At 36.4% G+C, this 18,912-nt stretch overlaps 1 protein-coding gene across 3 annotated transcripts in view; it reads left to right on the top strand.

Moving 5' to 3' along the window:
* The window catches only part of MYOM1 (myomesin 1), a 132,734-nt gene that overhangs the window by 88,762 nt on the left and 25,060 nt on the right, over positions 1-18,912 (top strand). For all 3 annotated transcript variants that reach the window (XM_055324291.1, XM_055324292.1, XM_055324290.1), the window contains 3 exons: positions 10,353-10,509; positions 12,506-12,612; positions 12,730-12,774. In XM_055324291.1, coding sequence (XP_055180266.1) covers positions 10,353-10,509; positions 12,506-12,612; positions 12,730-12,774 — 309 coding nt within the window. The remainder of the gene's footprint in view (positions 1-10,352; positions 10,510-12,505; positions 12,613-12,729; positions 12,775-18,912) is intronic.

The following is an 18,912-nucleotide window of genomic DNA, read 5'->3' as shown; positions in this document are numbered from 1 at the left end:
ACACACACACACACACACCATGAAGAAGGACAAATAGTTAAAGCTTGTAAAAATGATCTATTAATGCTGACGTGAAAGACTATATGAGAAAAAGTTGCTTATCATATTATGAAATATGTAGGAATATGAACAGTTTACTGTGATTTCACTTCAGCTTTTAAATTTTATTTTTCTTCAAATCATTTTTTGGAGTGAAGGGACAGCTAATTTCCAAATCATTGGTTTTAGTCCTGAGCTGCACCTTAACTCATTCATATATTGGATGTGGTGACAAGCCCAAAGGGACCATTAAAATGCCGTTCTATACAATCTGGTATTCCCCTGTGTCCATAGTAAGGATTTGTGTAGGGTAGGGTTGAAGCAGCAGACTCAAGACAACTCTTCTTAAATCCTTTTTCGACCAAAATAATCTCATTTTCTATCGCCAAATCTCCTGTGTTCTTAACTGAATTCTTCATGTTCCTTCATGTTCTCGAGCAGATTCGAAGGTCATTTTTTATTAAATCTAAGTCCTAGCAGATTATGGTCCACTTTTCCAACCTAACTGTGGGAAAGTGGGATGGCCTTTCATCCAGATAGACTATCCATAGGGAAGGCTTTACTTTGACAGCAGAATATCACATTTACTGCCTGCCAGTTAAGCACCTGAACCATTTTGATCATATATTAGTCAACTTTAGAGAGTATGGCTCTTCCAACATTTATGAGTTCAACCATGATGTTATACTAGGTCAGTGCTTGGCAAGAACTCAATTAGGCATGAGACATTCCAAAAAGAAAATTTCGGGATGTTGTAACTATACCTTTCTTAACTCTGACACTGCACCAAGTCCATCTACACAGGCATTGTTCAGTGGATTAGCTTGGGGCCCATGAAAAATGCTGGCATTGTGTTAACTAACTAGAATTTAAATAAAAACTTGAAACAAGACAAAAAGAACAAAGAAAAAGAAATGCTGGTATTATATTTGCTCTTGTTTTTTTCTAGAGCATTTATGAAAAGAACCATCCATTTGAATATCCTATATCTTTTTTTAATATTCTATATCTTTTTTAAAGTTGCTATAGAATTTTTTGCCCATTTTATTTTAAGAACTCCTTTACTTAAGGAATTCCACTATTGAACTTCCTCTTAGATTTTAATATGTGGAAAAGTTAGCCCTTCCAGTTGGACACAGTTACTTCCTTCATCATACAAAAAGGAATTTACAAGCCAACATGTCCTTCCTTTTCAGATACAAGAAACTCTGAGCTCATTTTTAAGTTGTTTTATCTGCTTTTAAATTTTCCAAAAGATGTCTTTTTGTTTTAAACTCCTCATATTTATTCTTTGTTGTCCCATATAATTTCTTTAAAGTAGTTTCTACAAATGCTATTTTCTCTGTAAACCCAGAACATAGGAGGAGTCTACCTTTTTTCCAAAGGCCATCTCAATTCAATTTCCCATTATAGTATGATTGCAAAATACTTGGCTTACTAAGTCACTCTTTATAAATATCTTTATTCAAAGAACTATGTTAACAAATTAATTAAAACTATATAGTAATAGCAAGCTTTGAATTTGAAAAGCATTGAAAGATTGGATAGTATCAGTATCATAATGTGACAAATAAGAACAAGTTACAGATTGTTGCATTGATCATTTTAAGACAATAACCTTGTTTTTTGTTTATACAATTATATTTTCACATTTCCTTGCAGTGTTACTTTGACTAAACACTGTGTTCTAATGAGAATTGCTATGGAGCTCAGGAAATAGGCTTATAACATAACTAGTTTATGAAATATTTTCAGTGAATTTGATTTTTCAAAAGATGGAAATTATTATTACTTCTAGAGTGATTCCTTGAGCCAGTTGACACGTTACTGATTCGACATGAAAGAGATCAAGCTCTGGAATCCACTGTGACTAGAATATTTTCTTGTTAGTACTATTATTTCATCTCATCTGTTTATCAAAATATTGGTTATACTTAAGCTTTAATAAGACAAGTTCAAATAAGGTAAACGTTGCCATTCTAAACTGACATTTTTCTTTTAAATCTGTTTTTACAATCCAGTCTCTTGCACATGTAAATATATATAGAAAATATGGAAGACAAAAATCCCAGCCCTTTTAGACTTTAATCCTATTATTGATAATCAAACACCAGTGCAACTTTTTGAAAAATGAAAATCCAATCAAATACAAGTTAGCAACTATTTGATTTTTCAACATTAAGTGCCAAATATAGTTTTATTTTTAATTTTTCCTTTTACTTATATAAATTAACCAATATTACTCATTATCACCACAATTATGTATGCATAATTTTTTAATTAAAATTCAAGTTACCGGGGATCCCTGGGTGGCGCAGCGGTTTAGCGCCTGCCTTTGGCCCAGGGCGCGATCCTGGAGACCCGGGATCGAGTCCCACGTCGGGCTCCCGGTGCATGGAGCCTGCTTCTCCCTCTGCCTGTGTCTCTGCCTCTCTCTCTCTCTGTCTCTGTGTGACTATCATAAATAAATAAAAATTTTAAAAAAATTAAAATTCAAGTTACCTAACATATAGTGTAGTGTTGATTTCAGGAGTAGAATTTAGTGATCCATCACTTACATATAATACCCAGTGCTCATCCCAACAAGTACCCTCCTTAATGCCAATTACCTATTTAGCCCATCACCCTACCTACTTCCCCTCCAGTAACCTCACTTTGTTCTCTATAGTTAAGAGTCTGTTATGGTTTGTGTCTCTCTCTGTTTTTATATTATCTTATTTTTCCTTCCTTTCCTCTATGTTTATCTGTTTTGTTTCTTAAATTCCATATATGAGTGAAATCATATGATATTTTTCTTTCTCTGACTTATTTTGCTTAGCATAATACACTCTAGTTCCATTCATATTGCTGCAAATTGCAAAGTGCTGAAAGGAAGAAACTCCTAACCAAGAATTTTCTACCCGGCAATGTTATCATTCAGAATTGAAGAAGAGATTAAGAGTTTTCCAGATTAGCAAAACTTAAAGGAGTTCATTACCACTACACTGGCCTTATAAGAAATGTTAAAGAGGCTCCTCTAAACCAAAAAGAAATGGCACTAATTAATAACAAGAAAATATAGGAAAGTAAAAATCTCACTGGAAAAGGTAAATATATAGTAAAGATAGTGGATCCATCCCTTATAAAGCAAGTATGAAAGTTAAAAGACAAAAAAAGTAAAAATAATTAAAAACCACAATAAGCCAAGAGATATGTAAATAAAAAGTTGTAAAATGTAACGTCAAAAATAAAAATATGTGGGTGAGAGAAAAATGCACAGTTTTGAAATATGTTCAAATTTAAGTTGTTATCAAGTCAAAACATACTGTTATATACATACAAGGTTATATATGTGAACTTCACAATAACTACAAAGTAAAAACTTATAGTAAACATACAAAGAAAGTGAGAAAGAAACCTAAACATAAGACTAAAGAAATCCACCAAACTACAAGGGAAGAGAGAAAAAAAAAAAAAAAAAAAAGAAAGGAATGGAGAGGAACTTCAGAAACAGCCAGAAAATAATTAACAAAATAGCAATAAGCATATACCTATCAATAATTACTTTAAATGTAAATAGACTAAACCATCCAATCAAAAGATATAGAGTGGCAGAATGGCAAAAAAAAAAAAAATCCCCCCAAAAACAAAAAAACAAAAACCAAGACCCATTTATATGCTGTGTACAAGAGACTCACTTCAGATCTAAGACATACTCAGACTGAAAGTGAAGGGATGGGAAAAGACATTCCATCTAAATGGAAACAAAAAGAAAGCTGTAGTATCAATACTCATACCAGACAAAATAGACTTTAAAAAAAGGACTGTAATAACAGACAAGGGCATCCAATCATAAAAAGGTCAATCCAACAAGAAAACATAACATTTACAAATATATATGCAACCAACATAGGGGCACCTAGATACATAAAGCAAACATTAACAGACCTGAAGACAGAACTGACAGCAATACAAAAATACTAGGGGACTTTAACACCCCACTTACATCAATGGATAGATCATCCAAACAGAAAATTAATAAGGAAATATCAGCCTTAAATGACACATTAGACTAGAGGGACCTAATAGATATATGCAGAACATTCCATCCAAAAGGAACAGAACAAACATTCTTCTCAACTGCACATGGAACACTCTCTAGAATAGATCATGTGTTAAGTCCCAAAACAAGTTCCAATGATTCAAGAGCATTGAAATCATATCAAGCATTTTCTATGACACAATCTTGTGCAACTAGAAATCAACTATAAGAATAATACTGGAAAAAAAAACACAAAAATGTGGAGATTAAACAACATGCTGGTGAACAACAATTGGTTTATCAAGATAAAGCAAATCAATAAAAAAAAAACAACAACCTCGAAACAAGTCAAAGCAGAAAATGCATACCAAAACCTTTGGGATGATACAGGAAAAGTGATTCTTTTTTTAAGATTTTATTTATTTATTCATGAGAGACACATACAGAGAGAGAGAGAGGCAGAGACACAGGCAGAGGGAAAAGCAGGCTCCATGCAGGGACCCTGATGCAGGACTTGATCCCAGGATCCAAGATCAGGCCCTGGGCTGAAGGCAGTGCTAAAATGCTGAGCCACCTGGGCTGCCCAGGAAAAGTGATTCTAAGAGAGAATACATAGCAATACAGGCCTAGCTCAAGAAACAAGAAAAATCGCAAATAAACAATTTAACTTTACTCCTAAAAGAGCTAGAAAAAGAACCAATGAAGCCTAAAGTCAGTAGAAGGAAGGGAATAGTAAAGATTAGGACCGAAATAAATGAAATAGAGACTAGAAAAAAATGGGAAAGATCAGTGAATCTGAGAACTGGTTCTTTGAATCAGTAAACAACATTGGCAAACTTTTAGCTGTACTCAACAAGAAAAAGAAAAAGAAGATTCTAATAAAATCAGAAATCAAAGAGGAGAAATTACAACTGATATCACAGAAATCTGGAGAATCATAATCTCTTTTAATGTATTGTTGAATTTAGTTTGCTAAATTCCCACTGTGAATAAATCCCACTTAATCAGAGTGGATACAAGGATAGTTCAAAACCTGCAAATCAATCCACATGATGCACCACATTTACAAAATTTAGGATAAAAAGTATATGATCATTTCAGTAGATGCAGAAAAAGCATTTGGCAAAATTCAACATCCATTTATGATACAAGCTTTTAACAAAGTGAATGTAGATAGAATGTACCTCAACACAATAAAGGTCATATATGACAAGCTTACAGCTAGCATTATACTCCATGGTGAGAAGCTGGAAGCTTTTTCTCTAAGATCAGGAATAAGACAAGGATGTTCACTCTCACCATTTTTATTTAACATAGTGCTGGGCATCCTAGCCAAAGCAATTAGGTAAGAAAAAGAAATAAAAGGCATCCAAATTAGAAAGGAAGAATTAAAACTGTCACTACTTGCAGATAACATGATACTATATATAGAAAAACCAAAAGGCTCTGCAAAAAAACTATTAGGCCTAATAAGAGAATTCATGAAAGTAGCAGAATACAAAGTCAACATACAGAAATCTGTGATATTTCTATACACTGATAGCAAATTATCAGAAAGAAAAATTAAGAAAACAATCCTATTTACAATTGCATCAAAAAGAATAAAATGCATAGGAATAAATTTAACCAAGGAGGTGAAAGTCCCATACTTTGAAAATTATAAGACACCCATGAACAAAAATTGAGGATGAAACAAACAAATAGATATACCATGCTCATGGATCGGAAGAGTTAATATTGTTAAAATGTCCATACTACCCACAGCAATCTACAGATTCAGTGCACTCCCTATCAAAATTACAGAGGCTTTTTTTTTTCAGAAGTAGAATCCTAAAATTTGCATAGAATTACAAAAGATACCAAATAGCCAAAGCAATCTTGAGAAAGAAGCACAAAGCTGGAGATACCATATTCCCTTATTTCAAACTATACCACAAAGCTATAGGAATCAAAACAGTATGGAGTTGGCATAAAAACAGACAGACAGATAATGGAACAGAATTGAGGGCCCAGAAATAAACCCCCATATATATGGACAATTAACTTACAACAAAGGAGCTGAGAACATACAAGAGAGAAAGGACAGTATCTTCCATAAATGGTGTCAGGAAATATGGACAGCCACATGTAAAAGAATGAAACTAGACCACTATCTTACACCATACATAAAAATTAACTCAAAGTGGATTAAAGATGTGAATGTAAGACCTAAAACTATTCAATTCCTGGAAGGAAATAGGCAGTAAGGTCTTTAACATTGGTCTTAGCAATATTTTTATAGGTCTAATTCCAAAGACCAGGGAAACAAAAGCCATAAAAAAATGTTATTACATCAAGCTAAAACCTTGTGCATAGTGAAAGAAACCATCATCAAAACTAAAAGGCAACCTACTGAATGGGAGAAGATTTTTGCAAATCATGTCTCTGATAAGGGATTAACATATATATAAAGAACTCATACAACTCAACAACAGAAAACAAGCAACCTGATTAAGAAATGAGTAGAGGGATGCCTGGCTGGCTCAGTTGGTGGAGCTTGCAACTCTTGATCTTGGGGTTGTAAGTTCAAGCTCCACATTGGGTGTAGAGATTACTTAAAAAGAAAAATCTTTTAAAAAAATGGGCAGAGGATCTGAATAGACATTTTTCCAAAGAAGACATAGAGATGGCCAATGTGCACATGAAAAGATGTTCAACATCATTAATTATTAGAGAAATACAAATCCAAACCACAGTGAGATATCATCTCCCACTGGTTAGAATGTCTATTATCAAAAAAAAAAAAAAAAGAACGGCTATTATCAAAAATACAATAACAAAATAACAAGTGTTGGAGCAGACATGGAGAAAAGAGAAGCTTCAAACATTGTTTGTACGAATGTAAATTGGTACAGCCACTTAGAAAAAAAAAAGAATATTACTCAGAATAGAACCGCCATATGATCTATTCCACTTCTGGGTATTTGTCCAATGAATACAAAAACACTGATTTAAAAAAATTAAACATCCCTATGTTCATTGCAGCATTATTCACAAAAATCAAGAAATGGAAACAACCTAAATGTTCAGTGATGGAATGGGTAAAGAAGATGTATTGTGTGTGTGTATATATAATACATATATATATATATACACACACACACACAATGGAGTACTACTCAGCCATAAAAAGAATGAAATCTTGCCATTTGTGATAACATGAATGGACCTTGAAGATATTATGTGAAGTGAAGTCAGTCAGATGGAGAAAGACAAATACCATGTGATATCACTCATGTGGAATCTAAAAACATAAAACAATGAACAAACAAAACAAAAGCAAACTCATAGATGCAGAAAATAGATTGGTAGTTACCAGAGGGGAACAGGGGTGGGGAGCAGGCAAAATGAGTAGAGGGGGTCAATTGTATGATGATGGATGGAACTCGACTTTTGGTGGTGATTGCTTTGTACTGCATACAAATGAATTATAGTGTTACACACCTGAAACTTATATAATCTTATAAACTAGTTTTTCTTCAGTTAAAAAAAAAACCTGAATAGATTATTGTTTTAAATTCCCGGTTGTTCCATTTATCTGAGAATCTACTGCTAAAGCATCAATACTTTAAAACTCATTCTAAAACTCTTTGATGAAAAGTCTTGTAAAATAGATTGGACAGTTTAGTATGTACTTTCTGAAGTTGGATGCAGTGTGCTGAATATTATTTACCTTTTCCTGTGTGACTCAGGACCATAGGATCAACCTTATTTATTGTAGTATTGGGATACAGTAATGTCATCATAGGGAGAGAAGCCATTTGCCCCTCTAGTAAATAATGTCTTTGTGCCTGCGTTTCAGTTTTCTTCCTCCTCTCCTGCTGTAATTTTCTGTATTCTCAGTGTGTCTGCTGACAGCAACTTTTGACTTCTTTCTATTTTGGGGGTTTAATCTACTGATGAAACCCAACCAACCAACTTTCTAGAAACTTTCAAGGGATGATCTATGGAATTCTCCAATGAGTGTCCAGGAATACTAGTGTGTGGACTTTGTCACATCAGCACTGCCTCTTAGAGACTTGTTTTCCTTACTTCTTGGTTTGGGACAGGGTTCCAGATGGGTGAAATGTTACAGTGCAAAGGCTTTCTGTGGAATGGAGAGAAAGGCTAAGCTAATTATATTATTCATAGTCTTTCAGTTTTGTTACTCCTTTGCAAAAAAAAAATGGATCTTTCACTTTATTATTTTTTGGGGGGGATCTTTCACTTTAATAAAAAAAAATCACAATTCTTAACCTAGGCAATATTTTTTCTGTTGTAAACTTAAATCATACCTCTACTATAATAATAAACAGCAAGCATATAGATGATTCACTTCCTTTTAAAAGGCGTTACAAGGAAGACAATGAATGATTAATATGAACAATCTGTCATGCCTCCAAAATAGATATTATGCAAATAGCAAGGAAGGTTTAGTCACCTCCATCACTTCTTTTCTTTTCAAAACAATACAGATACACAGAAATTTTCTTATTTGTATTCTGTGACTCAACCATCCTCTGTATCATAACACTGTCTAAACCTCAGCACTCTTAGTCTTAAATTTTAATGACAGCACTTTTTCACTTTTTGTTATACAATAATGGATGGTGAGGATTCGTCATGTGTTATCAAGAGTAGCACTAAAACATAGTCTGCAACTCCCAGTGGAGTAGACTCACTCTTTAAAAGTAATACATGGTAGATATTTCATTCAACTATAATTAAATCTTGATCATTATTCCAGTTTATAGCCAAATATGAAAATAGCCTTTTGTTTTTTTAAAACTAATTTCAAAAATCTCTAGAACTAGTCTTCTTTAAGTGTTCCATGTGTTAAAAATCACTTCTTGGAGTGTGTAGTTGAAGCCATCAGTAAGACACAAATTAAATCGACTGCCTGGCTTAACAACCAAGATTTTCATGTTGCCACACATTATTTGGGCACTCTTTTTCTCTTGGCTTTCCCCTGGGAGGAGTTTTACAATTTTCCCCCCGACAGCTATTACACAGTAGGCCAGGATACTGGCTTCTTAAAACACAATTTAGAGAGAAAACCTTCAATCTTTTGGCAGTGTCTATCGGAAGATTTTTTGTAATGCCTTGTAAAAAACAAAGCTTTTTCTTTCTGGGATTAAATTTATTTTTCCAAACAGATGAAAATAAACTGAGTTTAGGCTGGAAATTGAATGAGTATCAATTTGAGAAGTACATTTTACCTTTCAAAGTGGATTTAGGCATAGATGTGAATATTTTATAAGCTGTACAAACTCTGAATCGCTAAATTAGATGCAGGTGCAATTTGTTATAACTCTCAAAAATATAAGAACTCAAAACATTAGCTGAATTGTTTTCTTTTAAAATCTAAAAACCAATCTTCTTGAAACATCTGGATCTCTTGAAATTAATTTCCATTTAAATTTCAATACAGTTTGATAACAGTCATATTTAGGTTGCTGTCATTCTAGTCTAGAGGAGCACCTTTAGATTGATTATGGTTGCTTGATCCACAGAACAAAATCTTGGCCTCAAGTTTCCATGTATTTCTCCATTTTGTTTTTGTTTTTTAAGATTTTGTTTCATGAGAGACACACACACACACAGAGAGAGAGAGAGAGAGAGAGAGAGAGAGACATACCCAGAGAAGCCGGCTCCCTGCTGAGCCTGATGTGGTACTCTATCCCAGGACCCTGGGATCATGACCTGAGCCAAGGCAGACGCTTAACCACTGAGCCACCCAGGTGTCCCTATTTCTCCATTTTTAAATGATTTACAAACTTTAAGCATGTGAATATTGGCAGTTTTTACTACCTGTACTTTCGGCCCTTCTATTTCCCATTGGTTTCTTTATCTCTTATATATCCTTTCCTGATAAGAAAGTTGGATATGGTTGTATTGGAGCAAAAGTCATCAATTCAGTCCATTCAACTTCCTTTTTGCCCCAGGCTGTCCTATCCCCCTTCTTATGACCAACCCACTCCTTTAACTGTACCTTCAGTCACATCAACCATTTTTTATTCAGTCCTAGACAAAGAATACTGTCCATGGTGTTGGCTCTACCTGAAAAACGTGGCACATTCATCTAATTCCATGTTGCAGTATTAAAGTTGAATTATGGAGCAGGATTGTCCATTCAGTGAGCAGCTGGAGCTTTTTCCTTGCACAAGCTCAAGACCTTACTTTTATGGCTACAGTAATGGATCCCAAAGTAAGGAATTCTTACTTCATTGATGTCTATCAAGAAATAATCAATGCCTTGTTTTGGATCTTCTAGGAACTAAAGAGGTTGTTGTAAATGTGGACGATGATGGAATAATTTCATTGAACTTTGAATGTGATCAGATGACTCCAAATTCTCAGTTCAACTGGTCCAAGGATTATGTACCCACTGAGGACTCTCCACGATTAGACATTGAAAGCAAAGGCAACAAGTATGTACTGTTTCATTCATAATAATGGGTTTCCTTTTCATGATAGGAAAGTAAAGTAAGCTCTTTGCTTTCTTTTTTTTAAATATTTTATTAATTTATTTCAGAGAGAGAGAGCAAGCAAGTGGGGTAGGGGCAGAGGGAGAAGGAAAGGGAGAATGTCAAGCAGAGTCCTCACTGAGCATGGAGTCTAACGCTGGGCTCGATCTCAAGATCCAGAGATTCATGACCTGAGCCAAAACCAAGAGTCAGATGCTTAACTGACTGAGCCACCCAAGCACCCTAGCATTTTGCTTTCTATTTCGAATACTTGATATAAGGGGATGAAATCACAAATATTTTATATATAGTCATGTAAAAAGTAATAACCAATGTCAGCCTTAAAAATAACAATCCTTATAAAGTACTTCTCATGTTATTTCAGTTTTAAAAACTTTCTCATATATTATCTCATTCATGATGTTAGAAAAGCTTTGATTGATGTAAAAGCTTTAATGATGGTTCTGATTATTTTATGAAATTTTCTCATCTTAAAGTAATGGTACAGATGCTTATGGGGAGAGAGCAAGGAAGAACTTGATATTTGCTGGTTCAAGTTATGGTGAATTAAATGGATTAAGTCTAATCTCTTCTGCTTCTTTCACCACCACTTATGAGTGACATGATAACACACTGGGAAGAACTCTGCATGGGAAGCACAAAATGGATGAGTTCTAGTCCCAGCCCTACCAGAGGCCAGCTGTGTGACCTGGGGCAGCTTTTAACTTCCATGGGCCTCCGATTTCTTTTTCTGTAAAATGAGAGAGAGTGAAGGAGATTAATTTTGTGATCAGTTACTCCCTTTCACATCCAAGATTCTATTTTCTTTTTACTTTGCTTTGCTTAGCAAGCTTTATATTTTTATAGTGCCAACCATATTGGATTGCATTTGGTAAAGCAAAATGCTTTTAAGTATTATTTTTATTACAAAGAAGCCCAAAATATCTCAGAAATAAAGAAATCGTAATTTTGTTGGAGAATGGCAAGAACATGCTGAATATAACTAAAAGACATTTTTTCTGTCTATGTGCTATAAAGTCCTTGAAGTGAAACATAAATTTAGTCAAAGAAAAGACCATCAAACTATAAATTTTTCTTCTAATTTGTGCTCTTGACTAATGTTTATATGTTTGGCTGATCTTAGACACATTGACTAGCAACATCACTCACAAAAGCTAGAAAACACAGTGAACTAAGCCATTGACCCATTCACATATTCATTCCATAAATATTTAATAAGCACACATGCTGGAAGACACAGAAGTACATAAACCAGATCTTGTCCCTAATGGCTCAATGACTATATGGTAGAGGCATATAGATAATCAAATAGGTGATACCAACACAGTATGATAAGCTCAAAAAGAGAAGTGTAGAGGATAATATAAGAGAGGCACTTTTGGGATCCCTGGGTGGCGCAGTGGTTTAGTGCCGGTCTTTGGCCCAGGGCGCGTTCCTGGAGACCCGGGATCGAATCCCACATCAGGCTCCCGGTGCATGGAGCCTGCTTCTCCCTCTGCCTGTGTCTCTGCCTCTCTCTCTCTCTCTGTGACTGTCATAAATAAAAAAAAAAAAAAAAAAAAAAAAAAAAAATTAAAAAAAAAAAAAAAAGAGAGAGGCACTTTGTTGTTCAAAAAAGGTTCTGCCCTGTGGGAAAATATTTTTTAGGCTCCCCAGCAAGGGCAAATCAACTAAAAATACCTCTGTTGGGGATGGGTATTGATATGCAAAATAACTTGAACATGAGATATTTGTACCAGCTCCCCACTCTGCTCACTAGGAGGAGGTCAAGAAAGTCTCCCTAGAAACAGCTTGAATGGGCAGGTTTCAGGTCAGTAGGAAATGGGAGCAAGTGCTGCCAGCCAAAGGAGTAGTCTGTGCAGAAGCCTAGAGAAGCCCAGGAGGCCAGCCCACAGATGCCACACAGTCTCCCTTCTAATAAGAGTATTCTGTTCCACAGGACAAAAATGACCTTCAAGGACCTGGGGATGGAAGACCTGGGCATTTACTCCTGTGATGTGACAGACACTGATGGAATAGGGTCCAGTTACTTGATCGATGAGGAAGGTAAGTTTTCAATCCTTTCAAAGGCTAACACTGCTTTGATTCAGCAGTGATCCTCTAGGGTCAAGTGACTTTTGTTTTAGTAGTTCAGCTTTCATTTTTCTTTTTTTCTCCCTACAGAGCTGAAACGTTTACTGGCTCTCAGCCAAGAACACAAGTTCCCAAGTAAGTGTCCACAGTGCATCCACAGAGTTTAGCGGTCCAACTGGGTGGTGGCTCCTGGAATAGGTCAGATGATAACTCTGACAAGATTAAGAGAAGAGGCTCTTAAGAACACATAATGGTAGCTACAAGTACACTTTCCAGAAGTACTGCTTTTATCTTGGCCATTGTTCTAAAGAGATACAAATACTAACATAGAAAATACATTCCATGCTGTTACACAGTGAAGTGTCAGGTTACACAGGTGTAACAGCTGAGTAAATTCTTCACTTTTCTCCTAATATGGGATTAGGATTTTGGAATCCCATATATTATATGATTCTGGATAATTCACATATTTTTTAGGCAAAACCATCTCTTCCTAAGCGATTTCATGTTAGCACTTAATAGAAGAATCAATCTCTAAGTAAAGGTAATCTAAAGACTCTACCATTTTAAACTCCTGGAAAATAAGGTAAAGATGCCTTAGTCAGAAAAAGAATCTCTCTGAACTGTCTATGAACTTCAATTAAGCACTTTCCACATAAAAGATTAAATTTCACTGTTGACACCTAAAAGAAGAGAAAGAAGTCTGAAATGATACTCGGAAAATTCCACTGACCTGATAAGTTCTCTTGCCATGGTTATCTATTGGCCAAAGTGATTATCTAGAAAGTTATACCTGGAGTTTGAGAACAAGTGGAGAGTAATAACACATACTCACTCTTTTAAGTTAGGAATTTTTTATTTTATTTTTTTAGTCTTTAGTCTCTAGAATGCAACTTCTTCACCAATACAGACTTTTCAGGAATTCAAGAAACTATACCGTGACTCCACACTAGAGACAAAACCTTGTATGTTTGTATATGTGCATCTTTCTAGGAGGAAGGTCTATAGGTTTCCTGAAATTCCCAGTAAAGGCTGTGATTACAAAACACACACTGCTCCAGAATTGCCTGACTTCTTTGCCATTCCCCAAATGCTTGTTCCATCCTGAGGCTGAGTGTTGGTGACTATTGACCTCACTTGTTATATTCTCAAAACTGAGTTGGCTCAACAAAGCAGCACAGTGAGGTGCCCATTGCGTGTGGTTGCAGGATACAGACTTCCTGAATTCTGGGAGAGAACCATTTCTCCCCTGTATGCTTATTCACCATAAAACTGGAAAAGTATGGGATGCCTGGGTGGCTCAGTGGTTGAGCATCTGCCTTTGGCTCAGGGTATGATACCAGAGTCTCTGGATCAAGTCTTACTTGATCTGCCTCCCTGTGCCTGTGTCTTTGCTTTTTCTCTCTCTGTCTCTCATGAATAAATAAATAAAATCTTTTTAAAAAAGTTTTTAAAAAACTGTAAAAGTAATACTATGAATGGTGTTTTAAAGGTTATTATTGTTTTTTAATTGTATGGAAGGTAGAAGTTTGGCCTGTATTGTCTTTGTTCTGTACTTTTGACCCACTCTATGAACTTGAGCAACTCAATTTTAATTTCCTCATGTATTAGTTTCTTTTCTGGAAATGGCTGTTGTAATAATTTATAGCACCTACTGTATAGAGATGCTGTGAGAGATCCTTGAAATTTTCAGGAAAAATATGAATATTGATTGAAAGCAACAGTGACCCTCAAAAAACCCATTTGTAAAGATCTGTCTGCAAGCTGTATGGGATGCTCTCCCTTCATGTCTCCAGGGCTGTGAAGTAGGGAGTGGAGGAGAGGCTCACTGTGCTGCACACAGCCAGACCCCATTAGGGATCACACCATCTCCTCTCAAAATTGGTGGAAATGGAGAGAAACAGCAGCAACCACTAATCTAGTTAGTCAGACAGTAAACATTGGCAAAGTGTCTCTAGGCAACAGCTGGTCCAAACAACATTTACATTTAGCTTAAAGGACAGAAATGAGACAACATGGGGTGTTACTGTTGAATTGGAGGTGCCCAAACTTTCCTGACGTTCAATGATCATACAGGCTTGAAGACAGTAATTGCCCAATGTCACTGTCATGTATGCTGAGACATTTATTTTGCATAAGGATGATCACCCTAATTACTGGTTCTGGGAGGGAGAGTAGCAGCAAACTCAAGTTCCCTTTTTATTAGAGACCTTGTGTGGCATTTGGGTAGGCAAAAAGAGAGAACTCAAGAATGTGTTAAAAACTCTGACATGCAAGTATCAGTTCTCTTAACCCAAGGGAGATTTGCTTAGCCCATTGAAGCAGCATTTTACTTTATTTTATTTTTCGTAAAGGTTTTATTTATTTGACATAGAGAGGGCGAGCACAAGCAGGGGGAACAGCTGGCAAAGGGGGGAGAAGCAGGCTCCCCACAGGGCTTCTTCCTGTGGAGAAGGAGGCCCCATGCAGGGCTCAATCCCAGGACCCTGGGATCATGACCTGAGCTGAAGGCTGATGCTTAATTGACTGAGCCACCCAGGCTCCCTGCAGCACCATTTTAAATAATATAGCTCCCACACACTTTTCTTCTCCCCACCGCTATTAGATCAGCCTGATGGCTACATAAATATTTTCAGAGATTTGATGATAGGATCAAAATAGCATGTCTAACTTCACAATTTATACCCACTTCCTCTCCATAGATGTTGACACATCATTAAGTCTTTTCTTGAGATTTTATAAGATTTTAAATGGATCTTGTTTTTTACAGAATGTAATAAAGAGTGTGGTGCTCCTTTATCCCTTGGCACAGTAAATTCTCCTATTTTAAGCTATTTTCAAAAATATTTTGAAAACCACTAAACATATGCCTTAAACCTACAAAAAAAAATGTTTTGCTGGAGCAAATTAACTACCAGAGAAAAGAGTATAAGAAAATTTAAGACTGAGAAGAAGGAAAAAATGAAATCTATAAAGCTAAAAACAGAAAAGAGCCTAGTTGGTCTTGCCAGTATTGATATTAAGCTGCAGTGTGGAGAGGCAACTTACTTGAAGATTTTTCAAGGTATTGTTAAGGAGATGGTGGAAGGTATACTTTGGTATTGTCAACATCCTGCACAATATCGCTTGGCTATTATCCCATGTGTCCACAAATATTTTATGTGTGCAGATATACAGAAGCACATATACATAAACAGTATCTACTTGGTATCTCCTCTTAGGTATCAATATATTATATTTTACACTTGGTAGTTGTAGGGTGTTTTTGAAGCAACTGGAGGAGGAAAGATCTACCAAAATATTAATAGCCAGATTTATAGAGAGCACTTATTATATGCCAGAGTATTTATAGGATACTGAAATGGAGTATATATATTATTTTAAGTCCACAGTGACCTTAAAAAGCTTGGTTCTAAGGTGATTTAATTTTAGAGGTATAGACTCTGAGACCTGGAGAGGTTAGGCAACTTAGACCAGATGTACACAGTAGATACCTGCGGTCTGACCCTAACCAGGACATAAACTGTTACTGTGTGTGCACCTGCTGTTTGCCACCACGCTCTCTCTGGTGATTCCTGGTGGCCAGTGTTTAAGGTGATGTTCTTCTTACTCAGAGAGGACAGTGAAGACTAAGGGAGCTTGAAATGTCCAGGAGGGCATACCCCTTCTCTTACACCACCACTCTAGGCCCCTTAGGCAACTGTATCACTCATGTATTAGATTTCCCAGAATGAGATCTCTAGACTTTTTTAGGAAAGATTTTACTCTCCTTCCCTCCAAGAGTTTGTAGCAAGCAGGAGTTCTCCTATAGGGAGAAAGGTTAGCTTCTGCTCTCACAACCCTGGAGTCAATCCATGATGCTTTACTCAAACATAACTCAACTGGCAAATCAGTACTGTTCTTCAGAGTGGACAGCCAGAGCCAAGGGGAGCACAGAATAGAGGGAATAACCTTGGTGTCAGCTCTGCTACCCAGATATGTTACTAACCTTTCCTGAGCCTCAGTATTGTCATCAGTAAAATGAGGAAAGAGGAAAACTCACCTTTATTTTCTTTTCAAAAGATTTAATTAATTAATTAATCAACCAATCAATCAATTAATTAATTAATTTGAGACACAGAGAGAGAGACAGAGACATAGGCAGGGGGAGAAGCAGGCTCCCTCTTACCAAAAATCTGAATTCAGCAGTGTATTTTGATATATAAGTACAGTTTAACTTGAATAGGAGTTCATTTGATATGTTTAACATTAGATCTCCTAAAAAGCTTTGTGCCATATTATATCTTGAGATTTTTAAGGGAAGAAAATAAGTCTTGAAGAGATAAAAATTGCATAGGACAGAGAAGATAATTGTTCAAAATTGACAACTGGGCAACATGTTTAGCATCTCTTATTTCTAAATAACTAAAGGCTTAGATAGCTTTTGCTCTGATTATGTGAAGACTAGGAATCTCAGGTATTCAAACACCGGGCCCTTACTTTAATAGAGTGCAGTTTAGGTAATTTTTAAAAATATAGCATGACACACTCTTTGCTCTTCCCTAATAATGTCACTACATCTCTTTAAAATCCTACTGCTGCTAATTATCCACTAACCTCTATAGATCCTCTATTTAACATCTTAACTCAGTGTTAACCACTGGAAGATAATTTTTTCCTTTTTTAAGTGGGTTTTCTTGCAGGTTGAAATCTTAATGAAAGATCATATCCTATTCTCTGCTAGTAATCATCTATTAAGTATAAACTTGAAAAGGACCTCTATTAGCAAATTTTCCTTAAATTCCAGAGAGCAAGTCATTGGGCAGCTGATCATGAAGTGCAATGAGAATTTCAGGGAGCCTGATGTGGGACTTGATCCCAGGACCCCAGGATCACGACCCGAGCCAAAGGGAGACACTCAACCACTGAGCCACCCAGGCATCCCAGAACTCACCTTTCTTGAGCACTGGTCATTATTCACATTGTCTTAATGTCTTTTGTTACTGTATTCACTCTTCTTGGTGGTCTTATGAGGCAGATAATATCCATGTTAGCAAGTGAGCAATGTGAAGTTTTAAAAGGAGAGAACTGTCCAAGGTCATGGTGCCTATCTTCTATGCATCATGGACACCCCTCAGTAGATGACATCTGAGCCTCTTTGAGTTCCACAGTGGAACAAGCCTGTAACTGAGTTTCACAATGACCGTGGAATAGTGCATATGAAAGACATCCCTTAATGCTTGGAAAGGATAGTTTGAGGATAAACACAAAGAAATATTGATGTATATTTGATACAAGTTTGGGAAGCTTACAATTTAAAATGTGGCATCTCTTGAAATTTTGAGATTAGTTTAAGAACTGTTTAGAGAAAATGAAGGGTCATGATTTCTCCCAAAGGAAATGAAGGGCTACTAAACTTGGAGAGACAGCCATGCTTTTCAATAAACTTTGCCCTGGAGGGCAAAACCATTGGCTGGAGGAGGCTTTAATTTTTTTTTAAAGACTTTACTTATTTATTCATGAGAGACAGAGAGAGAGAGAGAGAGAGAGAGAGGCAGAGACACAAGCAGAGATACAGGCAGAGGGAGAAGCAGGCTCCATGCAGGGAGCCTGATGTGGGATTCGATTCCGAGACTCCAGGATTATGCCCCACACTGAAGGCAGGTGCTAAACCACTGAGCCACCCAGGGATCCCCTGGGGAAGGCTTTATAGAGAACATTTTCAAGTTACAAGAAATTTAGAAAACTGTATTTGAGAGATACCAGCCAAGTTTTAAAATTACACCCATATTCAAATGGCTTAAGCGATACAAGTATAAATCAGAGATACCATATGATTCCTTTACTTTCTTTGTGAGGCAAGCCATGCTGTATCTTAATATACCTTCTTTTTTTAAAAAAATTTCATTTATTTATTCATGAGAGACACAGAGAGAGAAAGAGGGAGAGACACAGCAGAGGGAGAAGCAGGCTGCATGCAGGGTGCCTGACGTAGGACTCAATTCCAGGTCTCCAGGACCACGACCTGGGACGAAGGCAGTGCTAAACCACTGAGCCACCTGGGCTGCCCTTAATATACCTTTTTTTTTTTTTAATTCATGATAGACATAGAGAGAGAGAGAGAGAGAGAGAGAGAGAGAGGCAGAGACACAGACAGAGGGAGAAGCAGGCTCCCTGCTGGGAGCCTGACTCGGGATTTGATCCCGGGACTCCAGGATCATGCCCTGGGCCAAAGGCAGGCGCTAAACCACTGAGCCACTCAGGGATCCCCAATATACCTTCTTAATAGTGACT

This window comes from Nyctereutes procyonoides, unplaced genomic scaffold (genome assembly GCF_905146905.1).
Source record: "Nyctereutes procyonoides isolate TBG_1078 unplaced genomic scaffold, NYPRO_anot_genome, whole genome shotgun sequence".
NCBI classification, from domain to species: Eukaryota; Metazoa; Chordata; class Mammalia; order Carnivora; family Canidae; genus Nyctereutes; species Nyctereutes procyonoides.
The sequence above is the reverse complement of the archived record's forward strand: the minus strand, read 5'-3'. Positions and strand labels throughout refer to the sequence as shown.